General features: G+C 40.5%; 1 protein-coding gene and 1 long non-coding RNA gene across 5 annotated transcripts in view; one reads left to right on the top strand and one right to left on the bottom strand.

The window, feature by feature from the left end:
- The window catches only part of TUT7 (terminal uridylyl transferase 7), a 55754-nt gene extending 36379 nt beyond the window's left edge, over nucleotides 1-19375 (bottom strand). For 2 of the 4 annotated variants that reach the window (XM_041004654.1, XM_041004653.1), the window contains exons 1-9: nucleotides 17698-18393; nucleotides 11523-11704; nucleotides 11084-11200; nucleotides 10414-10591; nucleotides 8346-8434; nucleotides 6470-6521; nucleotides 5692-5761; nucleotides 4646-4772; nucleotides 4039-4158 (exon numbers count right to left, since the gene is read on the bottom strand). In XM_041004654.1, coding sequence (XP_040860588.1) covers nucleotides 4039-4158; nucleotides 4646-4772; nucleotides 5692-5761; nucleotides 6470-6521; nucleotides 8346-8434; nucleotides 10414-10591; nucleotides 11084-11200; nucleotides 11523-11704; nucleotides 17698-18262 — 1500 coding nt within the window. In that variant the 5' untranslated portion in view covers nucleotides 18263-18393. Of the gene's footprint in view, nucleotides 1-4038; nucleotides 4159-4645; nucleotides 4773-5691; nucleotides 5762-6469; nucleotides 6522-8345; nucleotides 8435-10413; nucleotides 10592-11083; nucleotides 11201-11522; nucleotides 11705-17697; nucleotides 18395-19282 lie in introns of those variants that run through there. The other 2 variants (XM_041004652.1, XM_041004651.1) reach the window with 2 other exon arrangements.
- A 407-nt stretch (nucleotides 19376-19782) lies between these two features.
- LOC121144889 lies at nucleotides 19783-22520 on the top strand. The gene is made up of 2 exons (XR_005881925.1): nucleotides 19783-20079; nucleotides 21823-22520. It is a non-coding gene; the product is annotated as an uncharacterized LOC121144889 (long non-coding RNA).
- Nucleotides 22521-22740: the final 220 nt, after the last annotated feature.

The following is a 22740-nucleotide window of genomic DNA, read 5'->3' as shown; positions in this document are numbered from 1 at the left end:
CCATACAAGTCTGGTTCTGATGCTTGCTCTGTCTCTTGTGTTTTCTGCCTTTCTTATGCCTCAGGTTACTCTGCTGAGACCCAGACATTATGTACTGGGTAAAGCAGCTGAACTAAACAGGCTTGTAGGATAAGTTTTTACGTTTACCTGGCTCGGAGGTTAGGTTATGTTTACCATCTGCGGTAGGTACATAGATGTCAAGAAATTAGAATTTCCTCTGCTTCTTTTGCTTTGATCTCTCCTGTTGGGCCTGCATTTCCCTACAAAGTTCTGAAATAAAGCCCAAGACTTGTAGTTCTTTCTATAGGGAACTTTTTATACAAGAAACCTATTGATGGGAGGGTAAGATGTGAGTAGAGAGGAAACACCAGAGAATCCTAAGGTTAGGTCTGTCTGCAGGGAGCCCAGTGTTGGGGGCTATGGCCTTTCAAAGTATTTCTTAGTCTTCTTTTGCGCCACTTAGATCCAGGAAGGCTATGGGGGTGGAGCGGGATGCTTCTCTTCTCCTAGGTATACCAGGTTCCAATCAAACCCAAGATAGTTATGTATGTAAATAAATATAATAAAAGTTCTCCTTGAGGAGGCAGACTTCTGTTAAGAAAAAAAAAATGCTCTAGGATCTCATCAAAATTGTTCCTTTTCCTCTGACTCTGCAAAAAACATTACTGGCTTTCTCTCTAATCCTCACCTTCAGAATCCATGCTGGTGGGGAGGAAATTTAGGGAGTCCCTCTTAGAATGGAAATGTATAACTCTCAGGCTTTCCCAACTGTCTCCAGAAACGTGTTAAGTACACTAAATTTTCTATGTGGGTAGTGACTCCACTGGCAGGATTCTGCTTTGGGGCTTCTGTTCTGGTTAGCTTGGAGTTATGGAATTTATATGTTTTCCAACTTGGGGCAACATTTTGCCCAGTGATCTCAATTGTGTATTGGATTTCAGAACAAGTGTTGATTTTTTACTTTGTGAACTGTTTTCTTGTCCTGAGGAAGTGTGAGAACTTCAAATTGGACTGGTTCAGGAGCTAGCCAGAGACATGCCGAGTTGCACACAGAATTAAGGGTTCTATTCCTAACTTTCCTTTCTGTCTGCTTGACCCCTGTTATTTTCCGGTAGCCCTGGTTCTCTGGGCTTTTGTAAAGCTGCCTTCGGGGGGTAGGGCCATCAAGTAGTAAGCTCAATTGTACTGGTTATGTGCTCCAACTTTGGTCTGTCTGCATTTGTTCAGTCTCGAGACATTCATGTTGTTTTTGTATTCTGTACAGAGTTCATAACCTTCACCTGCAGGGGTATCATCTGGAAACTGGAATTTCTACTGAGGGAGAAATGGATCAATTTTTGTTCTCCTACCTGGTTTCAGAAGTTTCACATTATCCCACTGAGAACTCAAAATGACTAAGGCTCAGAAACTAATTAACTTGCTCAAGTGTATTACAAGGATGTTAAGTAGAAAAATCTCCACGAATTTCAGTGTTGCAAACTTACTTTTCTTTCTAGTATATTACATGGCATTCCTATAATGTGAATGACTGTTTCCTAATGACTAGGTTTATACAATACAAAGTAAGACAGACTGCAAATAATATCTACTATAAACCTAGTAAAACATTACTGAGGGGAATAAAAGATGCTGAGTAAACATGTGGGATCCTATTCATCATTCACAATGCATGACAATTACCTTCACACACATTAAGATCCAGTGACAATAAAATCGAGATTTTGACTGAGAGTCAAACGTGGGAGAGGATGGTCTCCTACATGACAAAGATGAGGATAGGACAGGGTGGCTTTGAGATAGGTCAGAGTCCCAAGGCATCATAAACTAACCTTTTGTGAGAGAAGTTAATCTGGTTTATCTCTAGTTCCCTCAGGGCCTAGTACATTATGTAGTGTAAACAGTACTTTAAAGATTGAAGGAATTCACACTTGAGATGCTTTCATACACATGCTTATAATTATAAGGATTTCAATGGATTTTCTGCAAAAATAATATATGTAAATTATGTGGCACATGAATAATTCCTTTTGCCTCACTGCTTTATATTTTTGAGTAGGTTTCTGACAGAAATCAGGAAACCAATACCTAACCAGATGAAAACACTGAAAACTGTGTATCATTTGGTTCAAGCAGTACAGTCCGCCTTTAGCCGATCCATAGAACTCAGTCCAGTGTTTACCACGTGATTGTTTCATCATGAAAGTCTGAGAAATCAAATGATATAATGAAAACGAAATCACAGGGTTTTCATGATCATTGCATTGGAAATAATGCAGCGGTCACAGGAAGGCGTATTCCTACCACACGTAAACAAATCCCCGGGGAATCACATCACCCAATTAGAAACACCTTGTTCCTGCAGCTTCATGTCAGTGACCCGTGATTACTTAGACAAGATCAGAACACATGAAAGGCAGATGTTATGCAGTCACACAGTAGTGAGCAAAACAGTATATTCCACCTGTTCCAAGGTTCTTTTAGGTAGCGCAGTCAAACTGGCTTGTTTCCATCCTACACTGCTGGATCAAAGTGAAAGGACAACTTCAAAGACTTCAAAGATTTCCAGCTGGGTCTGGTGGAAAAGATTATCAACTAAGACTTAACTCCTCTTTTTTTCTGCCAAGAAAATAGTCTGACAAAGACATCCACCTGTAGCACTGAATTTTTCCCCCCCCAATATCTTAGGCACCTTAATGTACACAGCCTACTGTTTTTGGCTTATTCTACTTCAAGCTTTATTCCTAAAACTTAGCACATAAAGTCACTGCTAATAATCAGATTAGTAAATATGAAAAGAATATGCTCTCTAACCATGTTTTCTTGATTCAAGATCACATTGTTCTCAGCTTTATTTATTTATTTTTAAAAAGATTTATTTGATCATTTTTATTGGAAAGACAGATTCACAGAGAGAAGGAGAGTCAGAGAGAAAGATCTTGCATCTTCTGATTCACTCCCCAAGTGGCCACAATGGCCAGAGCTGTGCTGGTCTGAAGCCAAAACTCAGGGGCTTGCGCTGGGTCTCACACACAGGTGCAGGATTCCAAGGCCCTAGGTTGCCCTCGACTGCTCTGCCAGGCCTAAGTAGGGAGCTGGATGGGAAATGGTGCAGCTGAGATATGAATTGGCACCCATATGGAATCCTGGCATGTGCAAGGCAAGAACTTTAGCCACTAGGCTACTACACTGGGCCCAAGAACACATTGTTCGTAAATGAGAGAGATCTTTATGCAGCAAGGAGAGAGGTAGTTAAAATATCAAGGTACTAATAGGACCTTTCCACTAAGTATAGCTTTCATAAATAAGTATTTGGCCACTATCAAGATAAGCACCTAGGGATTAAGAACAAAGATTCCAAGAAGATGAAAATAACATTATTTTTATTCTTTCAAGTAACCCTTTCTTAAATTGTATTGTTCAAACAAATCAATTAAACTTTAATTTATCCATAAAGAAAGTGTGGTCATATTACCTCAGACTAATTTACTGTAAAGATAATCCTAAACTATTTTTCAAGAGATGACTGTTAAGTGTTGCATTCTATACCTCAGGTAAAACTTTCAACTCTCATTCTTTTGTTGTACAAGTCATAGTATTTTGTTTCACAAGTTATAAAATAAAAGAAATACGGCTATTAAGTTAGTGAATCAACATGTTCTACATCCTAATCTGTTAATTCCAGTATCAAATCAGAAAACTGTACCCAAAGAAAGGGTGTAACAAATGACAAATTTTAACATTAAGTCCAATATCTCTTGTTTGAAATACTGAGGACAACACGTAGTTTAAAAAATCAGAAATTTACAGTTTAAAAAAGTAATGACATTCCTAGCAATGTATAGGGCATTTATAATCAAACACACCGGCTTATTTCAGCAATCTGTGGTAGGAATATTCACAACAGAATAAATATACCTGTCACTTCTCATTTGGTTAGCAGATTCTGAAATTAAACATCAGGGGTTGCAGTACCAGTTATATATAAATCAGTAAAACCACTATCAACTATATAAGCAAAAAAGAAAAAACAGTTTGTACCCATGGTCCTAGGTAAACAGGGAGAAGCGGTTCTTTTCTTTGTTGCAGAAAAAAAATGGCCATCAGAGCAAACACATAGGGTGGCAGGCCTCCTTCTTCAGGGCGATCTATACTGCAAAGCTACACATGAGAAAAAAGAGAAAAGCCAATTTTTTAGAAGTTACATGTCCTTTATACCATTTGACCTAAAACTGACTTCATTCCCACATATTCCATGATTTACAGATTTCTCAAAAATGAAATAATACAACCCCCTCACACTTTTGCCTCAACTACAAATGGTGATTTTGAGTGTTTCAATTTCAAATAAATAATCCTTTTAACCGAATCAGTTCATGAAAGGCTCTAAGACACTCTGCTCTTACATTTTTTGACATTTACAATAAATCCACATGCTTGGTTAAAACATTCTAACTACTTAAAAATGGTGGTTCAATTCCAAATACAGGCCAACTGGCTTGCTCAGTTTAATAATGCTTTCCTCCTAATCTACAGCTTTACAAACGCCTATTTTGGTCAATAAACGTGATTTAGAGTGAATGTAGAAAACAACAGCATTAACAGAAAGAACAAGATACATGCTTGTATTTAAGGAATTCCACCTTACCTTTGCCCAGTGCCTAAATGCAATCACCAAAGGAAGTAATCTGGGCTCTGCTTTTCCAAGGACAGCTAAGTGCTTTGTTGTCAGACAAGCATTTTCATTTCCTGCACTCACTTTACACAGTAGACCACTGGTGGAGATGATGGTAAGGATGGAAAGAAAAAGTGTTACACACACATTTCAGGCACTTTTCATGCCAACACCTATATTACACTGACAATTAAAAAAGGAAACATGGGGCAGGTGTTGTGGCACAGTGGGCAAAGCATGCCACTGCTTAGGCTGCTTACATCCCTGATCAGAACAGGTTAGAGTCCAGCTACTCTGCTTCCAATTCAACTTCCTGTTAATGTGAACAGAAAAGCAGAAAACGGCCTAATTACTTGGCTTCCTGCCATCCTCGTGGGAGACCTGGATGCAGTTCCCAGTAACTGACTGTCCTTGAACACCCTGGTCAGTAAAAGGCATCTGAAGAGTGAACCAGAGGATGCAAGATATCATTCCACTTCTCAAATTAATATTGGGAGATGGTAGCTATTTTCAGCAAATTAAGGAATTGGAATTTTGAATTTTCATGAATGAAAAATATTGGGGGGGATATCATGCAAATAAGGAAATCACTGCAAAATATTTCAAATGAAAGTCTGGTTCATCTTTATAATAATAAAAGTACAAGAGTCAGACAACCTACAGACTACACTCTTATGGTGGTGATGGTAATGCTTCCAGAAGGTAAGCTACACAGGCAAGAATGGCAAATAAAAACGATTATTGCAAGTAGTAATTTGAGAATGCTATTGCCTAGGAAAAAATGGGTTAAATGCTTCCTGCCTACATTTTTTTCTTCCAATTAATTTCATTATTTTTAAAATGAAAGATTTAACTCTCTTGCACGCAATGTCAGAAGTATAGGGAGAATACTAGTAGAAAATTTGTAAGATAACCACATAGAGAATTTATAATTTTAAAAATTGGTCATTAGGTTTAGTAAAGTTCTTGCAGTTTTGGCATACTGATAGTTAAACATAAATAACTTAAAGAAATCGGACCTTTGCTTTTCTCGGCAGACTACCACTGGCACCCTGGCATGGAAATCTGCATCAACATCAATGAAAGAGTCTGAGGGGAAAGAAAGCATTAGGTTAGTTAAAGCTGTGTTTAAAAGCAGAACTAGATAAAGAACTACTTGTGATTAATCTGGTCTTTGGAAAGATTTACTTAGAACAAAACCAAACCAAATCAAGTAAAACAAGCCTCTAAAATGGCTAGAAAAGAAAAAAATACGTAAGATTCCAGCACCACCACATTAATCAAAATCTTTAATATTAAATGATCAAATCAGCAAGCATTTAAATGTTACTTGCATAATTGCAAATACAGATGGGACACTTGAGAACAAAACTCCATTAGAGTTCCACAGAGGACATTACATTGGACATACTGAAGCCTAATTGGGAACAACTATTTGCAAGTTCTTTGATCAAACTCATCACACCTTTTTATGATTTTGTAAAATACTGGTTTAAAGCACAATTAAATAAATAAAGCAAATAATCCTTCAGCTTTACAGGAGTAAATTTACATATCTTGCATTTTTCAGTTAAGGTATAGGACTCCTTAAATTTTTATGAAACGGCTATTCTGTATAATAGAGCTATTAAAAGGCTGTTTATTAATAACTCACAGGCATTTGTTTTGATTTTGCACTGGATATCACCCATTTAATAATTTAAAAATCATGACTATTTTCAAAGATTGAGAAATAAATTACATCCAAGTAATAAACAAAAGGTTTAAGAGTGAGATATGTAAAGAATTTATCCTTACCACTGTTCTTTAAGCATTCTTGAACAAGTAAGAGGACATCTGGCTGAGACATCTAGGAAATAAATGAATACGTGAAATAATCCCTGCGCACTTTCACTTCACTGATACAGTCAAACTGAAGTTCCCTGGACGGCTTTCAAATTAAGAAATGCACAGTGCTTCCATAGTAAAGGAATTACTCACGCGGTGTGCACACACGGGTCAGATGAGCACCACACGAGCATGAGCATCGACAGGGGAGACCTACTCCACAAACAACTCCTGACTGATTCTTCAGGTAGATGATCTAGCAGCAAATCTCAAAGTAGTAACTGAAAGTTAATAATACTGCTTCTCACTCTGTAAAAAAGACCCCTGTAACAGGTACTTTACTAGTCCTGACTTTAGACTTGTCATTCTTTAAACCCATATTTTAGAACGCAAGCAAAATCATTTGAAAATCTGGATCCTAAAAACCTCAAAAGCCTTCTTCCTTCTCTGATATCAAGCTTATTCTCTTGGCCAAAGGACTGTAAGATGCGGCCTGTTGGGTCCTGGACTGCCCCAGCTCGGACCACTGAAGCTACTTGGGGGAAGGAACCAGCATATCTGTCTCTCCTTTCTCTCTCCCTCTTTTTTTAAAGATTTATTTATTATTATTATTTGAAAGTCAGATGTAGAGAAACGAAAAGAGATAGAGAGGAAGATCTTCTGTCCACTGATTCACTCCCCAAGTGGTTGCTAGCTAGAGCTGAGCTGATCCAAAGCCAGGAGCCAGCAGCCTCTTCCAGGTCTCCCATGCAGGTGCAGGGTCCCAAATTTTGGGCCGTCCTTGATTGCTTTCCCAGGCCACAAACAGGCAACTGGATGGGAAGCGGGGCTGCCAGGATTAGAACCGGCTCCCATATGGTATCCCGGCACATGTAAAGTGAGGACCTTAGCCACTGGACTACCATGCTGGGCTCTCCTTCTCTCTCTTAAATCTATCAGATTAAAAAAATTTTAATCTCTTTTTTTAAAGCACAATTATTTCAACCAAACAGGTATACAATAAAGGAAACTCAGGAGCTAATTAAGCTTTTAGATCATAAGTGTTTATCTGTCTACACTGCTTAAATTCTGATTTCCTAGATCCTGTGCTGTGGCCCAGCAAGTTAAGCCACTATGGATATTGCTGGTATCCACTGTGGAGTATCGGTAAGCCACAACTGCTCTGCTTCCAACCTACCTTCCTGCTAATGTGCCTCAGGAAGCAGTGGAGGATGGCCCGACAATGTGAGCTCCTACCTAAAAGGTGGCTCAGGAGGAGCTCCTGGCTCTTAGCTTTTGCCTGGACCAACCCCTGTCCTTAAGGCCATTTGAGAAGCAAACCAGTAGACAGAAGACAGGACTTTCCCTCTTTGCCTTTTAAACAAAACAATCTTCAAAAAACACTGCAGAAAGGAAACTGGTTACGAATTACATAATTCTCGGATTGATTTAAAAGACCCATTAGGTATGAATCTGCTTAGAATTAGAGGCTATCACTGTAAAACCAACGATGCAGAAGCTTGGAAATAAAGGGAAAGAAATCTATATACCCAGCAAATATTAATTAAAAAAAAGTGTGAAAGATCTGTAGAGTGATATGTATACATGAAAATGTGCAGAATATTTTTTAAAATACATTAAAGCTGAAGGAAAGTAGAAGACATAAAATGAAAATTTCTGAGGAAAAAACAAGCCTTTACAAGTAAATATCTAAAATACACATGTGTAAATATGTAAGACATATTTATACAAGAGAAAGTTCTAAAAGTTCATGGCAAATGAAGCCCATGTTTGGTTTTTTTTTTTCATTATCCACATTTTCATGAATTTTTACATTAACTTGAAAATCCAATGTTTCAGTACTTACCGTAGCTGGAAATTGAATGTCAATGTTGACATCTGAATTTCTGAAACCCATTCTGCTACAGGAAGAGCCATACACTCTCAGGGAGCAATCTACAAAACAAAAGTCACACAAGGTCAGGTTTCTTAAAATGTGTAAACTGTTACTGTAGAATTGGATAGCACTTAAAAGTACACCCAAAAGCAAAACCTTCCTCAAGGCTGGCTAAGTGAAGAGTGGGGTCAGCTGACTGCTCCTCTGCCAGTTTTATGTAACAGAGCAGGCTGCAAGGATTGTGGTTCCCCTTAACAGTCACTCCTACATCAGTTATAAAACAGGATAAACATTTCCGACATTTTTATGCTACCATTTTTTTTTCAATATCAAAATGCACAGGCTACCTGATTTATTTAACAATTACAAACCTAAGAGTACACTCAAGAGCTAATACAAGCATTTCATTGTTCAGAAAGCACAGCTAGGTATAATTTGGAGGTTCAATAAAACAATTATAAACATGATCTTTCAACACAGTTGCATCACTTACTACATTATTAACAAGACACACTTAATATCATCTCCTTAGAACATTTTGGAAAATTATAATAATAATATTGATAAAACTAAAAATTCAAAATCCTCCTTTACCTCAGATACATGAAGGAAACAATATGGAAATAATAGTCTTGCCCATTTTCCTGTAGCTCTTGAACCTTTTTACCCTAATTAACTATGTAAAGATTATCAAAGATACAATAAAAAAATGGAAAAAGTTAAAAAAAAACCTAAAAATTCATTTATCTATACAAAGTACTTTAAAAAGTTCACAAAAAATAATTTATAAAATAACTAAATAATTAAAATTAATAAAATTTTGAAAATTAAAAAAAAATTTAAGTAAAATAATTAAAAATTAACAACTTAACTCCATAAATATGAAGAAGTCTTCAAAAAGTTTATAAAGAAGGCATAAATACAAAAATAAATCATGGATATAAAAAAGTTTGTACTAAAATAAACATGTTTTAATTTCATTTTTTATAAAATTTTAAAGTACCCACATTTAATTCATGGTACTTATTTGCAAATTTTTTTAACTACTATTGTACCAAAATATACTTTCTTATCAAATGATTTTTTTTCCTTTTAAGTTTCCTTAATGAATTGGGTTTTAACAGTTTTCCGTAACACAGCACAATCAAGTTTATATGGATTCCTATGCGGGAAAAAATCATTGAAATTCCAAGTGACTTTCCCGGAGATACCTATAAAATGAAAAGAGCAATTCTATCCCCCTCATTTTTAAGTGTGTGTGTGTGTGTTACAAATACTATATGCATGATCCTCTAGCTGAACAAACAGCTCTAAGGATTACAAGGTAATACACTGAAACACCTGCAACCTTTGATGTGAATCAGAATTATATAAGGCACTCTCCAACACTGGTTGTTCTAAGCAGTAAAGATGATTATAATTCTGTTGCAGACAGGACTGGGAATGATTAAGCCATTCTAGCTCTTTATTTAAAGCAAGGTGAGGGAAGAGAGAGTTAGGGGGTACAGTGGCAGGCTTTGTAGCTGCCAAAAAAAAAAAAAAAACTGACGGTAGCTGTGTTGGCATTTACCACACCTGCCCCAAACCCCTTACAAATCACTTACACCCTAGTGTTTCAAGTTCATGATTCTTTGTTTTAAATATAAAAAGGATAATAAGACTTTTATTAAGACAGATAACCTAATGATAGAATACTTCTTTTTAACTCAAACAGTGCATCAATTTAGACAAGTGAGAGGGTAAACAAACGGAAGCACATCAGTCTCACTGCTCCCCAATAGTATGTGGCATCCTACTAATATTACAGTTCACACACTGAAATTTATAACTAAAACAGGTTTATAATGATACTGCATGTAAAAATTTTTGTTATTTTGGGGGAAGGCAGAAAAAAACAACAACAACAAAAAACCCCACTGAAAACAAGATTTTTTAGAACATGGCAAATGAGTTTTTAATAGGAGAAAATTACTACTGTCAGGAAAAAATGAACGAGGTACTTTCAGGCAGCTAAACAAAAAACAAATCTGGAAAATACCTGGTAACTTGTGTTGGAACACATTTTCCATGATACGTTTAATTTCTAGCCTCTGTTCCAGGTTCTCATTGTGTAAGCCAGACTCCTGTACCACTTTGTCAATGGCAATGCCAATTGCATTTATCTGGGAGGGTGTTGGCGGGGGTAACGTAGTGAGCAACTCTTCCTCCTGCTTCTCCTTTTAAGATCAATGTTGAAATTAAATATGACTCACACAGTTTTTACCTTCTACCATTCACTGAGACAACACCCTACAGAATCTTCTGGAATCTTTTTCTTATCCCTCCTTTTTGTCTTAGCAGCGTTACTCCTTACCCTGTCACACACATACACACCTTTTAATGCACAAAAAATGAGTTGGTGATCATAGAGGGTAGACAGGAACAAGTAGAAAGAGCAAGGAAAGAAGATTAAAAACAGCAATGACAAACTGATGATTTACTTTTTTTCTAAAACAGATCCCATCAATGACTTTAATATATCCTGATACTGTCCTTTAAGATAATTCACAAGACTGCCCAGCAGACACATTGTGCCACTATATTTTCCCAAGATAAATTCAACCAAGTACTAAAATTATAACATGACCTTAAGAAAAAGAAAATGACAAAGGTGATAAACAGAACAACTGGTAGGTTTGCACACTTGGTTGAAATTACATTAAACTTACCTTAATGTTTTTCTTGTGTCTCTTCTCTTTGATATGCTTATGGGCAAATGCAATGGATTCAATTAAAACATCACAGAGCTTACAGGTGTACTTTGCTGTAGGGTAGTTGCGTGGTCGCTATAATTTGAAAAGATTTAGAAGAAATGTATGTGGACCTCTAAATACACTTGTAAACAAAAATACCCAATAATTTCTCCTTCACTTATATCATTGACTCTTTACCACTACCCCAATTGTTAAATTGATTTAACAGCAATTACCCTTAATTCCACTATATATCACAATAAATATTACTTTTAACCTGTTCTTGTTAAATACTGACAACCAAATAGGACAAGTAATTCATCAAAGCCATTCCCAACCACTAACCATTCCAAATCATCAACAGTTTGCACAAAACAACAATTTTAACTAGCAAGTATATGTACAAAGTTTTTACCCTTTTTAGCCTGTCAATGCAGTCTCTTTTCAACCGCTCCTCCGCCTGCTGTAAGCCCAGCAGCTCCTTTGTGGAAAGCACAGACTCGTCGATCACAGGACCTTCCAACTCTCCATCTTGCTCATTTTCCTCATTTCTAGTTTTTGGTGCCTTCCTAGGTCTGGACCGCTGTTTCTTGTTTTCTTAATTTGGGGAGGGGATATGATTGGCAATATTGAATAATACCACTCCTGAGTAATAAGCAGAACCCTCAGATTATTTAAACACCCTATTATTTAAACCATAGGACAAATGACATCTACACAGAGCCCATGGAAGAAAGGTAGTTGCCCCATGGGCTAAATGCCCGAATATTTAGTAAGCACCTCATCTGACTACACCAATCCACAGAAGTTGTCTTTTTTAAAAATTGAAAATGAATTCAGTGTTAATAACAATGTTTTACTATCTCTTCACTGTGTACTGCAGAACATACTTGGACTATAAGAAAAACCATCCTTTGAAGGCAAGTATACCTGCAATTCTAATAAACTGGACATATTATTCCATATGTACATGTATTCAATATAGCCTAGTATACCTATACTATACCTATTACTAAAATTAAAAATCACCTGTATTTGCTTTTACTTAGTAAAAAGATTTTTTTTTATCTGAAAGGCAGGGTTACACAGAGAGGAGGAGACACACAGAAGTCTTCCACCCACTGACTCCCTCTCCAAAATGGTCACCACAGTCAGAGCTGGTTCAGTGCTAAGTCAAAAGACAGAAGCTTCTTCTAGGACTCCTACAGGAGCCCAGGTACTCAAGCTAACTTCTGCTGCTTTCCTAGGGCATCAGAAGGCATCTGGACTGGAAATGCAGTAACGGGAATGGAGGACATAAACCTCCTATGAAGAAATTTAATCCACTGTGCAACATCATCAGTCTCCGTTTTCATTTTTTAAGAAAACAGTCTCAATACGCTAAAACTGGATAGTCTTCTATGTAAGAGGACAACTGATTGGATCTATTAGCTTGTTTATAAAACAGATCTCTCCAGTCAAGGGTGTGGGAACAATTGATGGCATCTATAGTATATGTAATTTCCTCAAGCTCTCCTCCTTTACCTATGTGTCTGTCAGTCTATAACGGTCTGATGTCTACTGGCCATCAATCAGGAGCCCACAGGTACGACCACTGGCTCCACGTACCAAGTCTAGTCCACCAGCGAACACTTACATATTCTTGGAGAACTTTGAATCACTTTATTTTTTAACTTTAGTGAAGAATCATTTAATTGTGCATTACCTTCAGTAATACACAACTGGGGTATAATGCATCCACAGTCTAATGTCCAAGGCCAAACCTTATTTACCAAGCATAACTATTTCCCATTCTATTTTCACTTTCATTTCCCTTGACTGGCCTGTCAACTGAGCATATTTCAATGAAAAACAAATTAGCAGCTGAAGCAAATTCTGCATTAAGTACAAATTCATTTGTTCATAAATGTTATTGCAGCCTTTTTAATAAATGTTCCTGTTTTCAACTTAAAACCTCTCAATCTGTGAAACAAGTTAGTTGCGGGGTTAAAAAAAAACAGCTTTAAAATAGCTTTGGTAACTCCTCAATCAAGTTCTAAAAATGACGATATCAGTAATGCACAATTAAAACAGACTTATTGCCCAAATTAAAATCCTGGTAAATAGCTGGAATCATTTCCAAAGGCTTACTTTAAAAGTTCCTGAAAATCAAAAGCTATCAAAACACTGCTTGAGGCAGCTCCTGCAACAAGTTCCCACAAGAACTCATTAGTACAACAATTACGATGATTTCGCTGACAGAAACAAAACCCTGTGTCAGAAATACAGGAATAGCACCACCATTTAAAAAAGGTTATTGCCATGAGCCCCAAAAACAAACAGAAATATATAAATAAGAAATAAATATACGGAAATTCTGCCTAATGTCAAACTAAAGTGCAGAAAAGTTTCTTTCCCTAAATTAATCAAAATGGAGAGAACAGATAAGAAAAACTAAATGGTAATCACTTAAGCAGAAAATCAGGCTATCTCACTAACTTCCTCTTACTACCTTACACTCAATTAGATACATATGACCTCTGGAAGTCACTTGATCTAAACACATTTTTGAGGTAAGCACTGCTTTTAACTTAAAGCTGTGTCCATTTTCATTTACCTTGTGTATCTTTCAAACTCTTACCTTTCTCTAAAGAACTGCGCATGACTTCAGTGCATGAAAAAATCCTAGAAATCTCACTAGAGTTACACTAATACTTGCATGTGTAATATACTTTAGCAAAGTCCATGTTAGCTCACAAACCTGTAGTTGATACTCAACTAAGCTCCTTTAACCTCTCCTCTGATGGTCACAAAGGTTTCTCCATGTATTTACTGGCACTGTCCAGAAGACAGATTCTCTTTCCCTCACAGACCACAATTAACTCCTACTGTGTTTATGCACAGCAATAGGTAGCTGTAGAAATTGTGGAGTGCTGATGGTAGATACCATTGCTATCTGCTCACATGACAGCAGGCCAGGCTCCTTACATGCTTTCTCTCATTGAGTTCCTACAGCCATTCTGATGTGGACATCAGTGTTATGTACATTGTCCAGACAGGGACTAACTCTGTCCAGAGTAACTCAACCAGGCACTCATGGTGATGACAGAGGAAAGGGACTTACGATGCAGATTAAACAAAGGAGGAATTCTGGGTCCAGAGTAATGGCTGAATTGGCTAATCCTCCCCTTACAAGCTCTAGGATCCCATATGGGCACCAGTTCGTGTCACAGTTGCTCCACTTCTCATCCAGCTCCCTGCTTGTGGCCTGGGAAAGCAGAAAATGGTCCAAGGCCTTGGGAACCTGCATCCGTGTGGGAGACCCAGAAGAAGCTCCTGCTTCGGACCAGCTCAGTTCTGGCTGCTGTGGCTATTTGGGAAGTGAACCAGTGGACAGAAAACCTTTCTGTCTCTCTCTTTGTAAATTTTCCTTTCCAATAAAAATAAACAAATCTTTAAAAATATAAAGAAATACAGGTGAAATTCTGAATTCCAGCCTCTAATAACAAAGGAAAAGCTAGGGATAAGTCCTATTGGGAGCTATCCAGTCATATCTACACTGTGCTAGGCCATATAACCTCTGATCAGAGTTTCTACAGGATTCCAGACAAAAGTATCAAATCAAACCTCATGGGAGGGCCTCCTGGAAGCCCAGAATGGACACTATGGAAGGATTTCCAGAATTACTCAGAGGAAGACATTCTGGCCCGTGCCAGGTTTAGTGTACGAGGAACACCATTTAGCATCAGCATCCCAAGAGTCCCATGTTTGTCTGCATATGGCCCGTTGTGCTATGCTTAAAGGACACATACAATGGAGGTCATTAATGGTACTGTCCCAAATACATTAAGGAGGCAATCTCAGCAGGATGTATAGAGCATGAGCAGGGGTGCTAATGTAAGCCTGAAGTAGGAAGTAAATGAAAAAGGAAGTCTAGTACAATTTTCATCATATCTTTTCACATTAATAAGACCCTTTCTTCTTCAGATCCAGTTTCGATTTAAGGACATTTCAATTCTTTTAATGAGATGCATGTTAAGAATTGTTTGAAAACAGTGGGAAGTTTGTCCTTTAAAATTGCTTCCACAGTAAAAAGCATTATTCCAAAGCTGAGTCCTTGCACAGTCCCTCATGAAGATTCTCACAGGGCAGCAGCTCAATGTCCTTCATTAGAAACTGTGAGAGCGCACACCTGTACTTTGTATGGGGCGAACACGGGAGCTTTTGGATTGCCTTCCACTCAGACACTGAACAAGGTTTCCTATTCAAACTGAAAAACAACTTTTCATTCAGTTTTAAAACCAAATGGGAATCCATATAATAACCTTCTGGCCTGCAAAGTATGTTTTAGTATGTCCAGATGCAAATTTTTGGTCAATAAACCTCTAAAAAAATGACAGAAGATTACCATTCCAAAAAAATCAACTGTAGAATAATTAAGTGTCCACACCCCACCTGGACATAACAATACAGAAATACTTAAGCACAGGGTTGGACACTGGGCCTCTCAATTACACCAGCATCTGGGATGCCTGCAACCTCTACCAGGGTGCCTATGTTCAAGTCAGGCTTCCTGCTAGAGTAAAGCTCTGGGAACAGCAGCCATCACTGTGGGATATGCTTCCTGGCTCTAACTGGGGAATGAGCCAGGCAATGAAGTGCGTGCACTTTCTCAAACACAGAAAAACAGATTTATCATATACATGAAAAAAAATTCAAAACCAAGAAAAGAAAAACATAAATCAAAAACTTAGAAGCTGTCAGTAGACATTTAGTTTCCCTGTCAAGACTTCAGGCAGTTACAAAGTTCCACTTCCTCAAAGACCACTGTGCACAAGCAGGCTAGATAAATTTAACCTTAGGGCCAGCGGTGTGACATAAATAAAAAGTCATCATCTGTGATGCCAGCAACCCAAACTGATGATGGTTTTGCCCCAGCTGCTCCACCCCAAGCTAATGGCCTGGGAAAGTAGCAGATGTTGGTCCAAGTGCTTGGCCCCTCGCAGCCACCCTTTTGGGACCCAGGTAGATGCCCCTGGGTTTGTCTGCCAGTCCTGGCCATGCCTACCATCTGGGGAATGAATCAGGAAATGAAAGATCTGTTTCTGCCTCTCTGTGTAACTCTCTCAAATAAAATAATTCCTTAGCCTAAATATGTAAATATTAAAGAAAAGACTCTAGCCTCTATGGGCTCCAGCTGCCAATTTTTAAGACAGTGATTCCACGTCTGACAATACTACACGAAATGATTCTTTCAAGTGCTTTCTACTTTAGATTTACAAGCACAATGCTAAGAAACTGTTTGTTCCCCACTACTGAATTCACAATACTTCACTGTGTTAATACTACCTGATATGGACATTTACTCTAAATAAATATCGAAAAATACCTAATAGCATCAATTCCCCAATTAAGATGAACAAGTGCTCTAGTTTTTCATGTTTAATGTAAGACTGTGTTTTAAAAAACTTAAGGATTCTATATGAATGAGTCAAATATTAGGGTCTTACACAGGTAACATATCAGGGTACTCACAGAAAAATCCAATTTAAATCTTACTTTGGTGTAAAACAATTTCAAATTCATGGATACTTGTATTTATATGAAGTAGCCACTGTTAGATACTATGAAGCAAAAAAGCCTCTCAGGCGGCATCCACTTTGCCTGAAAACATTTAAAGGCAAAAATGTCTTATAAGAACTGGCCGGTCTGCAACTCATTGTAAATGGCCACTAAAAAAGCTTTCAGCTGTAAACTCAAAAGTCCATTTTTCCAAGTATCATTTCCATTTTCACACCAAATATTATCATTTCATGCTTTTTCAATTCAATGTACATCTTCATTTCATTCAGTTAACGGTCATTCATTGGTTACAACATTCCCTTCCTGCATAGGAAATGACACTACAAGGACAATCTATTTTAAGTTCTAAAAAACTTTAGGAAAATCACTTTGGGGTCAATTACTATCAAATACGCCAGGGCACTTAAAAACGTGTTTTGGTTACAGAGCTGTTTTTACTTCTGAATTTCTAAACTTAGGTCTACGGACTAACACCCCTTTTTGTAGAACAAAAATATTAAGTAATTCTATCTAGACTGTTAATCTTATTCCAAATACATTTATTCCTTTTATTGCAGACGATACATACAGTCTATGCTGTGCTTCTACAGGAAATAAGGAACTACTTTAGCTTAACTTCTGATTCTGTCACATTCTGTCTTTGTATTCTGTCATACCCGCATTTAAACAGAAATGGCGATTGTATTTTGAAAGCCCACCACTCAGAAATTACAATATGGTCCAGGGAGAAATGATCACCCTCTACTGTGAAAAAAAACAAAAACAAAACACCAGCAGAAAGTACATGTACTACAGTAAAACAAGCCTCATGGCAGTCAGTTTTTAAAGGCAGCAATATAGGAAGTGTGCTGAGACTGCCCAAATATCCATTACACTCTTTACAACAATCATATGAAGGAAGTGACCACTCGAGAAGCAGAAACAATGAACAACTGGATCGGCAGGGTTGGAAATAAGGCGCAGGCAGGTCAGAAGGAAAAGGACAGTCCTGATTCTGGTTTGTAGTATATGACAAGATACGACATTACCAGGACTTCCGACTTCCACTTCGGACATGGCTTCTAGGCTTGTTAGGTCCTTCTGGAACAGCTGTCTTACAGCTCTGCAGCCTCTGCTGTCTGGCCGCCTATAACCATCTTCACTGTCTTGAAAGGAGTCTTTTCTTGGGCGGCTTATGATAGGAATTTTTGGTCCAAGTTTGAATTCTCTCCAACCATCGGAATTACCAGCAAGTTCTTCAGCAAGCCATCTCTTACCCTGATCTTTGTGGCTGTCATTTATCCAAGCAGGTGGGCTGTAAATTGGGTTCTTAAACGCGTAGGGATTGCTGGAAACCACATAAGGTCCTTTTCGGGGGGTATTCCCATAGTTCCCTGGTGTTACCTTTCTTTTTGGAAGGCCTTTTTCCATTTTATTGCCGTGGCCTTTGGCATAATCATCCATTACCAAATAATCCTGCTGGGGGCGGCCCCTTCGGAAATCATCATCATCAACAGTTCCCCGGTCTTTAGAGCGTCTCACAAAATAAGGTTTTGCTGCATCTCCCATGGTCTCTGACTTCAGTTTTCTTACTCTGCACCTGAAAGAAGGCATTTTGGGGAAGACATACAACTATAACAGGACATAACACCAAGTACCCAAATTACGACAAACCCATCAAAAACCCCTCTTTTTCTACATGATTCTTTCCGTAGAAGTCCAAGCACAACCCTGAATATCACTGCATTGGGCTACACTGGTTAGGAGGCTTAGTCTCATATTAGTCTCATGTACAGCTAGTACTTACTATTATTAACACGAAGACAACCTGTATAGGAAGCTGCTGTCCCCAGCACCGGAGTAGGGCACCTTGCTACTCAAGTTCATTGGCTTTCACCTAATCGAGTACAAGAGGCTCTCTTCCAAGAAAATCTTTTCCCAAACATAAACAGTTCTGTTACAAAACTCCCCAATAAGCCTTTCAGCAAAAGCATTTGGCAATTACTTTGTTACACAAGCTAATCGAAACTTAGACCGAAAGGAGTGCCTCTCCTCTCCTCTCCTCTCCAAATCCACTCGGGTCGTTACCCCGACGCCCTGCAGAGCCCACGGACTGGTCCCGGTAGCTGAGGGGCTCCAGACCCGAGGTGACGTCTCGCCGAGGGGACTGTGCTCCCTCCTCTAAGGGACAACTCCAGCTAACTTCCCCTTTTCCATTCCGCAGCCCCAATCAAGTTCGGTTCCGTCACAAACAACAATTCTCCGCAGAACGACACTCTTCGGGGGATCCCCCACCGGCCTGCCCCACCCCCTTCCTGAATTCCGAACTGCCTCAGTTTCCCCCCTGAAGGGAGAAAGAGCAGGTGTCCCCACACTCCTGGCCGAAAAACCACCACAGGGACCAGGAAGCAGGAAGTGACCTGCAGCGTCCCTGGGGTGCCAGGGTCCCCCCCTAGCAGGTCAGGGGCCGGGGCCCAACGACCCGACTTCAAACCCCTTCAGGTGGCTGCCCCTGCAGAGTCTGACACAAAGTGAAGACACCTCGAACCCTGAGAGCTCAGCCCCCGCCCAGCCAGGCGCTCCTGACCACCGAGACTGGAGCGAGGAGGCCGGTGTCGCATGCAGCTAACGTACCTCCGGGGCCCAGGCCCGACCTCGGCTCTGGAGCCCAGCGCAGCCCCAGCCTGAAGCAGCTCTCGGACCGACGCCGGGAGAAGGCGTCCGCAGCACTCACCACCTCCGCCGCGGTCCCCCGCCTCTTCCTGTCCCAACCCGGCTCCCTCTCCGTGTTTTCCTTCGGCCCCACTTCCGGCGCTCAGCGCCGTCTCATTGTGCGCGATTGGGAGCCGCCAGAGCCCCCGCCCCAGCGCTGCGCTGCGCACGCCGGAAACGCGCGCCGCGCTCGCTCCTAAGTCTGCCCGTGGCCCCGCCCCACCGGCCCCGCCCCCGCCGCGCTCATCCTAGGGCTTGTCCGTCGCCCCGCCCCCTACACCCCGCCCCCGCGCCCTGCTAGGGCTGCCCTGGCCCCGCCCCCGCTAGGGCTGCCCTGGCCCCGCCCCGTGTCCTCCTAGGGCTGTCCTGGCCCCGCCCCCAGGCCCCGCCCTCGCGGCGCCAGCTTTGGCTCCTGGCGCGGTTTCGGTTGCGCCCGGTTGCGGGTTGTCCTCTCGCGGATGTCGGTCGGCACCGTTCCCGAGTTTCTCTAGGAAATTTCGGCGTGAGGGGGCCTGGCCCCGCTGCGTGCGTGCCCGTGGGGTCCCCGGGCCAGGCAGCCAGGCAGGCAGGCGCTCGCGGACCGTTTTGGCTATGGGCTTTGGGAGTGTTTTTGGTGGTAATTCCGCGGTTGAACGTTCCGTCGAGGCGCCGGCCGTTGATCGTCTCGCGTCCACCCAGACTTTTGGGGGTCGAGGGAAATCCTCTGCTTTGTTCTCTGTGTAAGGATTAGTTGTACTTGAACCCATCGGTGTGTTTGGAAGAATATGTGTACGGGCCAAGGACGAACCAAGAGGTTCACACTGGAATTTTTAGACCAAAAAGGGGGAGGTGGGGAAAACCACTCTTAACTACCTTTTTATTTTCTGAGGTATTCTAAATGCTTTAACTTTTCTGCTCTTTAAGAGCGTTTCAATGCCCACTCAAACGAGGTTTTATGGGGCTAAGCTCTTAATGACAGAGTCCTGGCTGACCTAAGAAGGTTAATCTATTTAATCCTCACAGCCGTTCCAGAAGAAAACGTAATTCTTCCCATTTTAAAGATGGGTAGAAGGCAGCTTTTGTTTCTTTAAATTTTCTCTTTTTTTGAAAAGGTTTTACAGATATAGGAGAGACAGAGAGGTCTCCCACCTGCTGGTTCACACCCCAGATGGCTTCAGTGGCGAGAGCTGAAACAGCAACCAGGACCCTCATCCACATCTCCCACGCAGGTGCGGAGTCCTAAGGACTCCGGCCGTCCTCCGCTGCTTTCCTAGGCCACCAGCAGGGAGCTGAAAGGGCAGTTGAGTAACTGGGACACAATCTGGTGCCCGTACGGGATACCCGCGATTACAGACGAGGATGAACCAGTTTAACCATCGTGCTGGTCCCAGTTGGTTTTTAGAAGAAATCAATGCCACTTCTGGAATCCAAATCCTGCCCATCAGGCACATCAAAGTGGCGTAAGACACAGTATTACCACTTGTGTTTTCATTTCTTAATGAGATGCTTTCATTCTGCTCACACAGAAGTCAAATACTTCTGTCAGGTAGGCAGTGGCTTTTAACCTAGGAGACAAAGGGTGTGTGGTGATGCATGGTGAGGGTTATTACGGGAAGCAGTGGCGTCACCACACCCAGGTGAATAATTCAAGGATGAAAAAGAACTGGCTTAGGCTCGGTCTGCCTCAGTCTCCCAGAGTAAGGGAGGTGTCCAGAAGCTACATGTTTTTCAGGACTTAAAATATCTTGGCTTTGAAGTATTTTCCCCAAACCTGATTTCTCTTATTCTAAATGAGTGGCGATTAAGATTGTTCTTGAGGATAAATGAAGTACTTTAAAGTGAGGTGTGATACTAATCAGGACACTGGCAGCAAAATAACACCACTTTTGTTATCCTTATTGGAAATTCACATTTTTGGGGTACTATTGGAAAGAATACTGAATTTACTTTCTAAGATATATTTTATTTGAAAGATAGAGTTAGAGAGACACAGAGATCTTAACAGCTGCTGGTTTACTCTGCGACAGCTGGAAATGGGCCAAGCTGAGGCCACCAGCTGGGAATTCCATCCAGGTCTCCCACATGAGTGTCGCATGCAAGCATTTGGGCCATTTCCATCCTGCATTAGCAGTGCAATAGCATGGATTGGAAGTGGAGCGGCCGGGATCCAACCTGTGGTGGCAAAGATTCTTCCCTGGTTTGCTGCACTACTACACATTATCTGGAAGTGTTAATTCTGTTCAGTAGGTTGTAACTTGTCTTCTGTTTGCAACAAGAAGCCTCAAGTTGTGATGTCTGGACAAGCTGAGCTTTAACAAACCCAGTGCCCTTTTTTCTGTCTAGCTGTCGAGTCAGGAGTGTGGGAATTAGATGCATAGCTCTTTTGGCCATTTTTACCTGGTGTTGTCTATCAACTTTTATATATATATAATATATGTACAGTACATGTATAGAATATTGACTCTTTGTTTACATTTGTTCAGAACCCAAGGACTTCTCACCATATCTACGGCTTTCTGCCTGGAGCTAGTCACCGTCACTGCCACTGCTTAGCCCGGATTGCTGCAAGCAACAGCTCTCACCACTGTCCTTCGGCCACCTGTTTTCAACACTGCCTTTGGAAAGTTTGGCTTCTGTAAAATGCATATTAAGACACAAGCCAGACTGTGAGAGTCAGATGGGTTAATAGGCAGTTAGGTAAGGTCCCTGTGAAAATGGAAAAAGGGGACAAGGTCCCTTCAGAAGTCAGAGAAAACTGTTTGCCCCTCCTAGGCGTGGCCTGTAATAGCACTTAGTTTGATCCTAGGAAGACCCAGTGTTTGCTAAAGATAGCCCAGAAAGGCTTCCCTGACCCTGGCAATAAGCCATGAGACTCACTACTTGCTGATTGGTCAATAATTCCTATCCTTGGTTCCCTGAGTGGTTACTAACCCCTGCCTGCATAGGCCAATTAGAGATGCATCTTTCCATGATCTTTGGCCCCTAATTGGATATAGCTTTATCCCTTTGAACTAGCCCGTCAAAAGCAGCACACCCTTTGGGGTGTCATTTTGTGTGATCCCAAGAGCCTGCACTTGCCAACTGTGAGGGCAGCTCTCCCCTTGGAATGCCCCCCACACTCCAGGTCCCACCCTACTGCTGCAACAGAGAGTCCTGTCAATAAAACTTCTGCTTTGCTCACCATCCTTGTCCTTCCAGAAGTTCCTTGCCATGAGACGAGAACCAGCGTCTTCCCTCATAACTAATCTTCCCCTTCAAAACTATAACCAGACAATGCTAGGGTACATGAGGGGGAGGCACTAAGAGATAAAAATATGAAGCAGACCAGCATTTGCACGTTAATAGGATCTGCTGTCCCAGATCCTATTTTTTTTTTTTAAGATTTATTTGTTTGAAAGGCA

This window comes from Ochotona curzoniae, unplaced genomic scaffold (genome assembly GCF_017591425.1).
Source record: "Ochotona curzoniae isolate NIBS_2020 unplaced genomic scaffold, NIBS_Ocur_1.0 scaffold_3208, whole genome shotgun sequence".
Classification (NCBI taxonomy): Eukaryota; Metazoa; Chordata; class Mammalia; order Lagomorpha; family Ochotonidae; genus Ochotona; species Ochotona curzoniae.
Note: the sequence above shows the minus strand (reverse complement) of the source record. Positions and strands in the feature narration are given on the sequence as shown.